The 14,023-nt window shown below is 43.2% G+C and overlaps 1 protein-coding gene across 1 annotated transcript in view; it reads left to right on the forward strand.

Moving 5' to 3' along the window:
- Positions 1–358: 358 nt before the first annotated feature.
- CIRSR (corepressor of RBPJ and splicing regulator) overlaps positions 359–14,023 on the forward strand; it is a 38,699-nt gene continuing 25,034 nt past the window's right edge. The window contains exons 1-6 of the mRNA XM_032784566.2: positions 359–455; positions 1,112–1,185; positions 7,996–8,009; positions 8,113–8,168; positions 8,606–8,654; positions 8,843–8,960. Coding sequence (XP_032640457.1) covers positions 367–455; positions 1,112–1,185; positions 7,996–8,009; positions 8,113–8,168; positions 8,606–8,654; positions 8,843–8,960 — 400 coding nt within the window. The 5' untranslated portion in view covers positions 359–366. The remainder of the gene's footprint in view (positions 456–1,111; positions 1,186–7,995; positions 8,010–8,112; positions 8,169–8,605; positions 8,655–8,842; positions 8,961–14,023) is intronic.

Consider the following 14,023-nt stretch of genomic DNA (forward strand, 5'->3'; position numbering starts at 1 on the left):
GACTACAGTACTTGTATTAGGTGAATTGAAAAATACTATTTCTTTTGTGTTTTTACAGTGCAAATGTTTCTAATAAAAAATAAAGTGAACACTGTTCACTTTGTATTCAGTGTTGTAATTGAAATCAATATATTTGAAAATATAGAAAACATCCAAAAATATTTAAATAAATAGTATTCTATTATTGTTCAACAGTGTGATTAATCGCGATTAATTTTTTAAATTGGTTTACAGCCCTGGTTAATATATAAGTAGACTGTGAGACTATATTGTTTTATGTGCATCTCTGTTATAACAGGATTTTACTTATAGGTAATGAACATTTAAGATTAATTTTTAACTAGTGTGTATTTTAAATAGGTATGGATGGCAGAACAGAAAATATCATATGATAAGAAGAAACAAGAAGAACTAATGCAGCAATACCTTAAAGAACAGGAATCTTATGATAATAGGTGAGAACTTCCGCAGTATTAATAAAAGTTAAATTTTCCTCCCTCTCTGTATTCTGTGGTATCAAGAAACAGACCATATTCAGGTGCTTGAAGTTGCATCACCACCTGGTTTCCGTAAGTCCCACTCTTAAATGGAGACTTAAATGGTCTCATCATTTTTAACAGTGATTCATAAATTTGAGTCTACTTAAGCAGGGGTCATATGGATTTTGGTCCCTCCTTTTGTTTTGGACCATCATTTTTCTGCTTGCTCCACTAATACTTCAAAAGTTTTATGAGTATTCATCTGATTCATATAAATGCAATACTACAGTCTCTGCTTGGAGCAACAAGTTATCGGAGATTGCTGCAAATACGTGTGGTACAAGTGTACCAGCCTAATTCTGCTTTTCATAATGCTACTAGCACAGAAGTGAGACAGGTGTCTTCTGAAATGTTCATGTATTGTGTTATGCAGCAGTGCCTGCAAAGCCATTGACCAATCTCTATATTCTTTTAATATTTAATCTGTAATGTTAACCTAACAAATGGGAAATTGTGAATTATTGTAACAATTCTCTTGTGTGCTTTTCATGTCTATTTTAAAATAGTTCTTTTAGTAAATAACGTAAATTTGTGTATTTCCTGTGATGTCCTAAACTGTTCTTTTAATTTAGATTGCTTATGGGTGATGAGCGTGTGAAGAATGGTCTGAATTTTATGTATGAGGCCCCACCAGGAGCAAAGAAAGGTACTTCTGATTTCTTACCATCTTGTGAGAAATTTGATCTAAATATGTTGTGCGCTTGCACAAAAAAATGTTAATAAACTTAAGTTGTAAAGTCAGGTGCTCAAAAGTTAGGAAATGACATATTTAATGTTGTCCAGGCAACCTTTGTGCACTTGCATTATGAGATATGCAGTCTTTTGTTTCCATAGGAAAACTGTTTCCCAATGTTCTCTGGAATGAGAAACTTTTTTTTTTTTTTTTTTAAGTATAAATATTTTTACAAGATGTACCTTCTGCTGATCCCCGACAATGGTGATCCCTGTTTCCCATGCCAAATTTCAAGCCTTTGCCCCAAAGCATGGTGGTACTAGAGCTTCTCACTGAAATGGTTGTAAAGATTTTTTTCTTTTTTAAATCCTGGGCAAAACAGCATTTTTTACCCTAATAGTGTTGTCTGAAATGCCTTAAGCTTTTTTGCTGAAACTTAAAAAAATCTCAGCCTGAGGCAGAAACCTTGCATGGGAAATGTTAACCCAAATGAATGAAGTTTGAGGAAGTTGTTATAAGTGACTGAAACAGGGTCTTATAATGGGAAGTGTCAGGCAACCTTTCTATAGTAGAGCCTGCCTGCAATAGTGTTTTGTAGATATATGGAACACTAGCAGATTTTTTTCTATTTCTAAGTGAGTTTGTAGTATGAATAAGGTAGTACTTTAACGAATCTAATGTAACATGCTAAGATTTCTTCTAATTACAAGAGAGTAGATCGCTAAAAAGCATAACATTTAATCAGAATAATTAAATAGCCCACATCTTGTCAGTATGACCAAAGAGAATCTGAATCCACATTAGAAGCCCTTGGAAATGAGACAGCTTCTTTGTTGTAAAGTAAGTTCTATAATTTAACTTAAAGGCTCTTAAACCGGGTTTTTAGAAAGACTGTCAATTTAAACAATCTTAGACACAAATGTAATCTTTTAACTTTACTATTGTTACAAGTAACCCTTAAAATGACTATCTCTGAAATACAGGAATATTGTTTTCCTCTAGTTTTTGTGTTAGTTTACTTTGTGTGTCTGACAGCATTTTGTGTATAGTTGGATGATCTCTTTCCCCAGTATAGTCAATAGGTTTTCCCTGTGTTCCAGTTTCCCCTGAAGTGAGAGACACTTTTTTTTTTTTTAAGGTACAATTATTGTAAAACCACAAAAATTAGCAAGGGACTAAGGGAAGGCATAGTACCTGAATTAATGTTTTGTTTGTTTTAATGACTACATTTCTAGTTGGTTTTTATGGTACTTTTAACCAAAGACATTAATATAACTAGAACTTGCCTTACAGTAACAATGAAACGGATTTCTAATGGTTTCTAATGAGAGAACTGGTTGATTGAGTTCCTCTTCATGTCAGCAACCTGTGCCCCTGCTAGGAAATACAGTAGAACCTTACTAATGAAGCAGACTGTGAATTACCACATTTTATAAATTAGCAAGTAAGAATAGTCCTTTGTCAAGATAAATGAACAAATTTTGTGACAAGTACAGTTTAGGTTTAATTATTTCTTTCATTTCATAGTCTAGTAGTAAATGTAGGTGAGTATATTTGTAAAAGTAATGATAACCAGTAATATGAGATCCTACTACAGCATTATTTTTCAATTGCTACAAAGTCGAGTGAGGCTGGTAGAGTTTATGTAAGAATAATCAGATTTGTGGTTAGCTAAGTTAAAATTAGTGAGGTTCTACTGTATCAATAAGAAAGCATCCCTGTAGAGAGATGTGAATAGTTATCCAGGAATAGTGATGGTATTTAGAAAACCCTAAAAAAATTCTTAATGTTATAGCATTTGCAGATAATTACTTAACGCAGTGGTTCCCAACCAGGGGTATGCATACACCTGGAGGTACGCAGAGGTTTTCCAGGGGGTACGTCAACTGATTTAGATTTTGCCAAGTTTTACAATAGGCTACATAAAAAACACTAGCGAAGTCAATACAAACTAAAATGTCATACAGATGCTCTATGTACTGTACACTGAAATGTAAGTACAATATTTATGTTCAATTTGATTTATTTTATAATTATATGGTAATAAGAAAGTGTGCAATTTTTCAGTCATAGTATGCTATGACACTTTTATTTTTATATCTGATTTTGTAAGCAAGTAGTTTTTAAGTGAGGTGAAACTTGGGATACTTGCGGGTACGCAAGACAAATCAGACTCCTGAAAGGGGTACAGTAGTCTGGAAAGGTTGAGAGTCTCTGACTTAAACTTTAAGTCTTAAAGGATCTGTGCCTATATTACTGTTGTATCTAACTCACTGTAATGTATCACTGGACTTTTCCTTAAATCAAAATGTTGTATGATAAACCTTAATTTCATTTTGTGTAATAATGTTTCACTATGAAATCTTATTTTAAGTATTTTCTCAATAATTGAAAACGTAGGCCTCAATCCTGTAAGCATTTAAGCACATGTATGACTTCACTAGCATAAGTAACCCTGTGAAAATCTGAGGCCTTGGCTACACTTGCAAGTTGCAGCGCTGGTGAGGGGGTTACAGCGCTGCAACTTACTCGGTGTCCACACTTACAAAGCTCAGCCGGCGCTGCAACTCCCTGTCTGCAGCGCTGGCTGTACTCCTGGTCTGCTACGGGTGTAGCGAATCCAGCGCTGGTGATGCAGCGCTGCTCATCAGGTGTGGACACTCACCAGCGCTGTAATTGGCCTCCAGGGTATTAGGAGGTATCCCAGCATACCTTTTCAGCCTCTATGGTCATTCGTTTTCGCCACTCCACTGCACTGGCATCAGTGTCACTGCCCTATAATGCCGGGGATTTTAAAAATCCCCTTTCCTGTTTGCCTCAGCGAGGCGATGGAGTGCAATCAATCAATCAGTTGACCATGCCTCCACGCCCACAACGAGCCGCCAGCATTGGAGCACTCCCGAGCTTGCAGGATCTCATCAGTGTTTCGCGTGTGAGGAACTTGTTGCAGGCCACAGCTGCGCTCCAGCCCGTTAGAATTTAGTAGGATCTACGGCCAGTATCAAAGCTCAATGCAATATACAGGGGCTATGGACTGGGACTGCGGTGACGTTGCAAGGTTAGGTAAGTGCTCGAGTGCCTCCTGCAAAGCAGTGAGGAATACCACCGTAGGTGCTGCCCCCAACGCCTGCACGTTTTTACAGGCGCTGGGATGCCCGATTCCTTGGATTAACCACTGACTAATCCGAGGTTCTGCATATGCAACAGTTCAGGACTGGAAGGCGGGGGAGGGTGCTAGCGGAACCCGAGAGGGAGGCTATGATGGTCGTTTGGAGACTCCCCAGGAGTCTGCAGCCAGGGCTATTTTCCAAGCACGAAAAATCTAGGCGTCGCAGCCGCTGGAACTGGTAGTGAGGAAACCAGCAGAGGAGCCTGTTCCCGTAAGAGCTTTTTTTTAATGGGCTGGATGTTTTGGGAGAGAGGGGGCTAATTGAGACTGCCTGCAGCATGCCTATGATGTGGAATAGCACATTTGATTTTGGTCTCGCCGTCGCGGTCTATCGGCCCTCTGTTAATCTCTTCAAAGTTTAGCCAGAGCGTATGCACCTGCGCTTTTCACAAGTTTCTAGGGAGAAGCCAACCAGATAAGAAAGGGTCCTCCAATGTCCAGTCAGGGTATAACGCGTTCCGCGCCATGTTGCGTGAGGCGGTGCGGAGGCGAACCAGCCTGCCCACAGGGAGCTGCGTTAGGGCCGGGCGGAATCCACGTAGACTGTAGAAGGACCTCACCTGCCCCTTCCAGGTGCCCGGCAACAGCAGCGACGATCTCACGGGCGAGGATAAAATTCTGTGAAATGCAAGGAGAACTGTTAAGTTGCTATTTTCTCTCTGCTGCTCTTTGCTATTCCCATTCAGAAACCCCATGATCCCAGAGTCAAGGCAGCCCCCCCTTCCAGTTGAGCCGGTGCAAAGTGGCTCCCAGGAGTACTGCTGTGGGCAGATGTAGGGATACCATTTGTCTCATGTAGCTGTGGCTCTCTGTGCTACGCTCGCATGTGTAAATTGTGCTTACAATAGTCCTTACTATTCCTTAAGTGTACGTTAAAAACATACGGGACTCTGTATAGCTCAAGTTTTTTCTTGTTGTCTTTTTTTAAAGTGACCTCTGTCACGCATACTGCTTCATCAGCGCGACTTTTCTAGAAAAATACATGAATTAAGCCAAAAACCATAGGAAGAGTTATTAAGAGGGCTTAGCGCTGAAGCAGTTATAATCTTGTATTCCACTGATTAATAGAGTTGCAGGACTGCGGGCGAAATGAAGCTCAGGAGAACGGCAACCGGCTGCCAGAGAAGGAACTTGGCTACAGCGGAACACAATTGGACTCTAACATCCTGGACGCCCCAGACTCATGCAGTCATGCGCTAGCCATGCAGGCAGAGCACTACGTGCCTTCCTCCCCTATCCCAAAAGCTACCATTGTGCCCCAAATGTTTCCTCCAAAACACCCTTCTCCATAATCCTGGTTCTTCACAACCAGCTCTGCCCAACACCAATTACGTTCACCTACAGCCTGAGAACTATACATTTGAACCCTTACCCTTGCACTACACCCCATCACCCATAGCCAGCATCCTATTTATTCCTCGAAGTGCAGGCCTTCACGAGCACTTCAACGAAGTAATATTCAATACCTCTGCTTTACTGCTCATCCACACTCTACCCCCTCCCGTTTATGTATGTATCTTTAATAAAGGATTTCTTGCTCTTTATAACGTTTTTTTATTACGAAGGGTCATACTGTTACCACAAGTGAAAATATGGCACTGCAATATATTGCGCCACATGCTCTTCAACATCTGTGGAAGGATCCCAAAAATACTGTTGGCTATATACAGACTACAATTGACTACCTTGATAAGCTCCCATCATCTTATGAAAGCACTTGCTGAGCCTCCTAGAGCCCTGCTCTTCTGGCATGTGCAAATTCAGCTCCGTGATTGAACCTCGGACGCGTCACTTCGTCACTGAAGGTTTCATCCTTCCCTTCACAATATTATGGCGGTTACAGCAACAGGCAGGTTATCTCATTTTGCCTATGGGATGCTGCTTTCCCCCACGGTCTAGTTCCCGTAGAGACTTCTCCCATCTCCTCTTAAACTGGCCAAGCACCACATCCAGGGTCATTCTGGCACGCTCAGCCTGTAGATTGACCGGTCCTTGCTCCTGTCAGGCTTCCCTGATTATACGGTTCATGAGCCAAAGGCATTACCGCGAGTAGCGGGGTCTCCAAGGATCACATGGGCATATTCGACGTTAACCCCCATGTGATCATTCCGGTCTGGGAAAAAGTCCCTGCCTGCAGATGCCTAATGCCCCTGTTCTGGAAGATGCACGCATCCATGCACCTTTCCAGGCCTCCTGTGTAAATTCAGTGTACCAACCATCAGTGTGAAACGCCCTAAGGTGATCCACAAGTGCCTGGAGAACCATAGAGAACTTACCCCTTCCGATTAACGTACTCGAGAGATGCCAGTGGGGTGGTTGCCAGAATAGGATATGGTTCCATCTATCGCCCCTCACAGTTAGGAAACCCATTTGTGGCCCACCATCGCCATGTCCTGCAACATTCCAGAGTCACGGTTCTTCTTAGCAGGATACGCGATTAATGGCCCTGCAAACTTGCATCACACTAATTCATGGCTCGAACTTTCCCACTCCACTGGTTTGCGACGATCAGTAGCTGTCTGGACGTTAGCCGTCAAGATGCAATAGCCACAACGCTCTCTCCACTGACGTCGCGCTCTCCAGTCTCGCTGTCTTGCGCTGCGGAGCTTGGGCCGCTCCGCACACAGTCCCATGAAAGTGGCTTTATCATCGAACGGTTCTGCAGCAATACTGATTGTCATCTCGACTTCCCATGACGATGGATCCCACCCACCTACAGTCATGGCTTTGTCCTTCCCAGCCCAAAGGCGGCGTTCCCGGTGCTGGCACGTCCGTTTACTTGCACAAGAATTTATGTCAGGCGCGTCGGCCGAATCTATTTCATCATCTTGAGCTCTTCTCCGTCAACTTTGGAGCTACGGAATAGCTCACTGCCACGCACGTGATGTGCTGCAACCTTCCATAGCAAAGTTCTCAGCAGCTCGGGTCCATTTCTTACTGAAAACAACGCGGCGATCACATGGACCACGGCTGGAAAGGGAGCGCAGAGTGCACACGGGTATTGGACAGGAAGCGGAATGGCCCCGCACCCTTCCGTCCCCTTCCCACAACCCACAGTGCCAAAATGGGACGAGGTGCTCTGTGGGATAGCTGCCCACAATGTACCACTCACAACAGCGCTGCAGATGCTGCAAATCTGGACACACTGCAGCGCTGGTCGCTGTCAGTGTGGACACACTGCAGCACTGGCCCTACACAGCTGTACGACCACAGCTGTAACTAGCAGCGTTGAAAAAATGTAAGTGTAGCCTTGCCCTGAGACTACTCACAGTAGTGAAGTTAAGCTTGTGCATAAGTGTTAGGAAGATCAAGACCGTAGATACTGGCCCATTAGGTTGTTTTGTTACTCTGAACTTCACTTGTATTTACTACTAATGAATGCAGAGCTCAACACCAAGGTGCAAAAATGCTGTATAACTTCAGCTATGTCCTCCTGCTCCTTTGTTGTGTTAATTTGAAAAGTCGGGAGGAAATTTTATACCTATGTTTCAAGGCAGTATTACAATATTATAAATCTTTAAAATGGTTTGCCTCCAATGTAGATCTCCACAACAGGCTATGTCCGTGATTAATGTCCTGTCTTATTTGTTTTCATGCTTTTCTGTACTTCAAAGAAGAAACCAAAGAGGTAATCCAGCACATCAATTCTTAACACTTTCTTTACAATTACTTAATATAACTTTCAAACCTGATATGAGATTTTCAACATTCTTGTATTTTATGTTTTACAGCAAGAGGGAGAAACTGAGTACAAATTTGAATGGCAGAAAGTAGCCCCACGAGAAAAGTAAGAACTATTTATTTATCTGGATAAAATCCACTCTTTTTGGAGTTAGTTTCCATTTTGTTGTGCTTTCTTTCCTTCTGTTACTTTTCAAGCAGGTGGTTTCTCTTATTCTGTCATGTCTGGTTAATCAAGCTTTTAAAAACTAGAACACACACAACTCCTCAATCAGCTATTTCTCTCTTGGTTTTGTTCTGGGTGCATATTTGAAGACACCTGTTTTAGTACTGCACACTTAAGTACACTTTTAAGTTATTTGAAATTCCTCCCACTTGTGTGTGTTGTTTGAGATACTTTGATTTTGGAATAGATATGAATCCTATACATCTAACAATGAGATGTTCTTTGGTAGTTTTGTATATGATCGTTTGAAAAACTTTTCTGATTATCTGATTGTATTAATCTTAAAACTTTAATCTGTTTCTTTCTGCATGTAACAGATATGCTAAGGATGACATGAACATCAGAGATCAGCCATTTGGTATCCAGGCAAGTTACATTTACCTTTGAGTGTCTTAGGTGTATTTCAAATGTTTGTCTAACTACATGACATTCACATTAATTGTATCCTATTCAGTAAGTTAAAACACCTCCTTAGACTTAAGAACATAGCAAATTACTAGAAGACATGAAATTATATTGTTAACTCAATTATGTCTATGCTGTTTATTCATCAGGTGCGGAATGTGAGGTGTATCAAATGCCACAAGTGGGGTCATGTAAACACTGACCGAGAATGTCCTTTGTTTGGTCTTTCTGGAATTAATGCAAGTTCAGTTTCCAATGATGGATCAGGTAGGCACTAGAAAGGCATTTAATATGTTTTGTAATTGTCTATCTCAGAAAGGATTGACCATAAATCTTGAAGGCATTTCTTAGATCTAAATGTTAAATGTACAGGTACATCATGTTTCAAATGGTAGATGAAATAGGAAATAAGTATCCTTGATTCTAAATGTTATATCTATTGTAATTTCTAGATCATATCTTAGATTCCAAAGATCTAATTAGTAATACGTGAAAAAGAAATCCCATGAATATTGTCCTGGTGACATTGCTTTGCCCCTTTATGTAGGCATCTAGTTCTGATGCAGCCTTGTGATGTCTACTTCAGTTCTGAATGGAAAAAAGATTCTTCTGTGTTGATAAACTAATGAGTTAAATGGACCATCAAAATTGTGTAACCACAATTCAGACTCAAACCATAAGGGTATGGGAAGAAGGGAACACCAATTCATACTGGTGACATATCGTATATAATCGTTCATAAGCTGAATTTTTTTTAGTAAAAAAGGGAAGCACCAGAAAAGGGGGTTGGCTTATGAACGAGTATAGAGAGGGAGAAGTGGACACAGCCCCTCCGCACAACAGAAGGAGCAAGGAGAGACAGCACAGCCAGCAGAGCCAGAAGGGAAGAGGTGGGGCCAGAGTCTCTGCTTTTGTCCAGGCTGCTGTCCCCCCAGCCTCTGAAGCAACTGCAGCTCAGGGGCTGGCAGGCTGCAGCTGTACCGTTCGGCCCCACCCCTCACAGCAGGCTGTAGCCGCACTGCCCAGCCCGCCAGAGCACACTGCGGTCGTGCCGCGCAGCCTGCTGGAGCATGCTGTGGCCATGCTGCCCGATCTGGCCCGCCGGAGCAGGCTGTGGCCGCGCTGTCCAGCCTGCCGGAGCAGCTCCATCCAGGCCAGAGACATCCTCCCTTGGCCCTCCCCAGATAAGGTAGGAAGGGATGGGATGGGATGGGGAGAGTGTGGGGGTCCTTGGCTAGGGGTGGAGTCAAAAGGGGGGTGGTCACAGGGGTTACTCCCCTGACTCCCAGCTTCTCCCTCCGGCCTCCAAAACATTTCCCCACCAGTTGCTGTCCCGGCCCATCAGGGTAAGCAGCTGGTGCGCCGGGATACTTTGTTTACTTAGGTTTATCTCTGTGCCTGTGGAAACTTGAGGTAAACAAGCCATCTTGGCCCACCAGCGGCTTGTTCTGGTGGCACAGGTGCCAGAGTTTGCTGACCCCTGAATTATAGGGTCGGTTTATGAACGAGTTATAAAAATTTTCCATTTTTACTTATCCATCTTGGGGGGGAGGGTGTTTGGCTTATAAACAAACCGGCTTATGATTGAGTACATAGGGGTAGTTTGTCTTAATTTCTTAGAGCTCTGAAGTGCCTAAATAAATTAATAGACAAGTAATTGAGGCTTAGTTTTCTAAATGCCACATTTTCCCCTAGTGTTAGGTTACCACTGCTTCAAGAACAGTGATTTTGCTCTGTCATCTTTCTTGTTGACTAGAAACACTTACGCTGCATTTTATTTTTAGATCATACCATCCTTTAATCAGATGCACATGTGATTTAACACATAGCGTGCTATATTTACTTTGAATGCTTGAAGGGGAATTCAATTTTTGTCTTCAGTAATTTGACCCAAGATTGTGATAGTTTCACATTCATAATTAAGTATCTAAGAGCGATTCTAGTTGCACTGAAGAGGTGTGTTACAAAAACATAAAGGAGTCTTCATGCTGTGGCACATTCCACTGCAGACTATAGCAAATCTTATAGTCTGAGAATGAAATGTATTCTCAAGTCATTTCTTCAGGAACGCTATTACAGTTGGCACCCTGGTTAACTTTCTGAGCAGAGGGGCCAAGGACAGAAGCTAAACTATGTTGCTTTCATGTAATAACTATTAGTTCTTTTTGCATAGTCAGCCTGTTGACGATCTGTCTTATCTAAAGGGACTAATTCAAAAAGTTACTTGGTGTTCCTTTATTGAAAGGAAGTGCCATAAAGCTTTACTTCAAGGAACAGTATATCATGCTGCTTTGCTTTTAAGCATTGTCAGAAGATCATACCATCATAAAAGCAATTGTATAGTTGTAGATGAGATGACAGTCTTTCTGAGCCTCTGTATTCAATGGCTTATAATGTTGTTTACAGCTTAGAAGAAATTTTGATTGGAAAGTTTTACTGGTATATGTGTGGGGTAGGGGGATGGGGAAATATACTTTATAGCTATTGCTAGTGAGACATGCTTTTATACTCAGAAAATTCAATTTTTGTGCTGAAATTAATCTTGACATATATAATCATCAAATACTCTTGTGAAATTTAAAAACACTTGTAAATAAGTGTTCACACATCATATTGTGCTTATTTGTCTTCCCATTTATAACTGCACCAAGGCCACATTTCAGTGTCTTGAAAACCTAACTAGTTTGTCATCAACCCTAAGTAATCTCCGAATGTGCCAGGCCTTTTCCTAGTCAGGTACCTGTCCCCAGGGCTTCTTCCTAAGCAACTGCTAAGAGCATAGCTAAAGAGATTTAGTACGTCTGACATACTTTCCATTTAAACATAAGCACTATAAATTCCACAGTTTTGTGTGCTCTGAAGCCAAGCACCTCCTAGCACAGGGGTGGGCAAACTTTTTGGCCCGAGGGCCACATTGGGGTTGCAAAATGGTATGGAGGGCCAGGTAGGGAAGGCACCCCCGACCCATCCAACCCCCCATGCTCCTTGTCCCCAGACCACCCCCTCTTGGGACCCCCCCCACCCCCATCCAACCCTTCCTGCTCCCTGACTGTCCCCTGGGACCCTACCCCCTATCCAACCCTCCCTGCTCCGTGTCCCCTGAATGCCCCTTCCTGAGACCCCCTNCCCCCCTTTCTGTTCCCTGACCACCCCCTCCTGGAACCCCCACCCCTAACTACCCCATCACCGGATTTGCTGGTGGTTTCAGCAGCCAATGAGTGGGAGGAGCAGGGGCCAAATCCCAAGGCCAAAGATGCAAAAATCTAGACCTTTTTGGCAGCAAGGGTCTATTCAGCTGGTGGCCTCCAGCTCAGGATCGTGAACTAGCAAGTGCTCCTGAACCATTATGATTTTAATTCCTGAAACGCAATGGCAAAATTTAAGGAACTGTCGCCACAGGAGTCCAGGGGTGGATGCTTGGCCCTAGTTGAGAAGGGAAAATCGATGGCAAGGGCATCACTTCAGGCAGCCTTGGACACAGCTGACTCTGCAACCTGATCCATGGCTTCAGCTGTAGTTATGAGGAGAAACTTGTGGCTTCAGTCCTCTGTTACTCTAAGAGGTGCAGCAGACATTGCAGGATCTTCCCTTTGAAGGCACATCACTCTTCTCGGTGCAAACAGATGCCAAGCTGCATAGTCTGAAGACTCAAGCCACCCTGAAATCCCTAGTGTTACATACTCTGGCTCCTTCTTTATAAGTCCCAGCTGGCAGCTTACTTCTACCTGCCACAATCAAGACGAGACTACAGTAAAAGAAAGAGTAGAGGCTATAAAAGGAGGCCTCCATCCCAGTTCTTGTCAGCCTCCGTGCCTGCACCCCCTAGGGTAATTGGCAGGGTCTAAGCAGGCCTTTTGATGAGATGCTTGGTGATGATGTTCCAGGACATTTGGATCCAATTTCCCTAATTTTTGTGGACCAGCTGTCCCACTTCTATTAGGCGAGGGCTTGCATTACCTCAGACTGCTTGGTGCTATGCATGATAGCACTGGGATACTCAATTCAGTTGTTCCTTTCCTTTTCACCTTCCTTCCATGTCCCTCTTTAGGCACCCTTCCCAAGAGTAACTTCTAGCCCAAGAGGTACAGTTGCTCCTAAGGGCGGGAGCAGTGGAGGAGGTTCTGCTGGAGTTAAGGGGCCAGGGGTTCTGCTCCCATTGTTTCCTAATCCTGAAAGCTAATGGCGATCTCAGACTGAACCTGGACATGCAGAACTTCAACAGATTCATGAAGAAGCTGAAGTTCCGCATGGTCTCTTTGGCCTCCATTATCCCTTCTCTGAATCCAGGGAACTGGTATCCTACCCTTGATTTGAAGGATACTCACGTTTTCGTATTTCGGGTTCACAGAAGGTTCCTATGATTCATCGTGAGCCACGTGCACTATCAATTTACTATCCTCCCATTTGGCCTGTCAGCAGTCCCTTGTGTGTTCAGAAAGTGAATGGCAATTGTCACAGCCTACCGGAGGAGGCAGAGGGTTTACCTCGATGACTAGCTGATTAGAGGTCAGATCAAGGGCTAGGTGGAGGCAATTGTAAAGTTAATCAACTTTCCAGGATCTGGGGCTGTTGATAAATATGCAGAAGTCTACCTTCTCCCTGGTTCAAAGGATAGAATTCATTGGGTTGATCCTCGACTTGGTCCAGGCCAGAGCCTTCTTCACAGAAACCCGATCCTAAGCTCTAAAAGGGGTGCACAAAAAGAGCCTGAAAATCACCCCATTACCATGGGAAGAAACTACCTGAAGCACTGGGATTTGTGGCATCATGTTCCTATGTAATGAAACATAAGAGACTACTGTTCAGAGTTCTTCAGACTTGGCTGGCATCAGTATATGTGCCGGGCTGACACCATTTGGACATGGTGGTCTCACTTCCCCCTTTGGTGACCACCACCCTTCTTTGGTGGCTGGACCTGTGGGCAATATATGCAGGAGTCTCATTCTTGAGGCACCAACCATCAATGTCTCATTACAGACGTGTCAGCGATGGGATGGAGGGGCTCACTTGAGGTTCTTCAGGTCCTCTGGTCTCCAGAAGAGCTCTCACAATACATCAGCATGAGGAAACTCAGATCATTGCACCTCGCCTGCCAGGTGTTCCAACCCCACTTGTAGGGCAAGTGTGTGGCCTGGTCTACACTACACGTTTAAACTGATTTTAGCAGCGTTAAACCGATTTAACCCTGCACCTGTCCACACAACAAGGCCCTTTATATTGATATAAAGGGGTCTTTAAACTAATTTCTGTAATCCTCCCTGACGAGAGGAGTAGTGCTAAAATCGGTATTGCCATGTCAGATTAGGGTTAGTGTGGCCGCAAATCGACAG

This window comes from Chelonoidis abingdonii, chromosome 10 (genome assembly GCF_003597395.2).
Source record: "Chelonoidis abingdonii isolate Lonesome George chromosome 10, CheloAbing_2.0, whole genome shotgun sequence".
NCBI lineage: Eukaryota > Metazoa > Chordata > Testudines > Testudinidae > Chelonoidis > Chelonoidis abingdonii.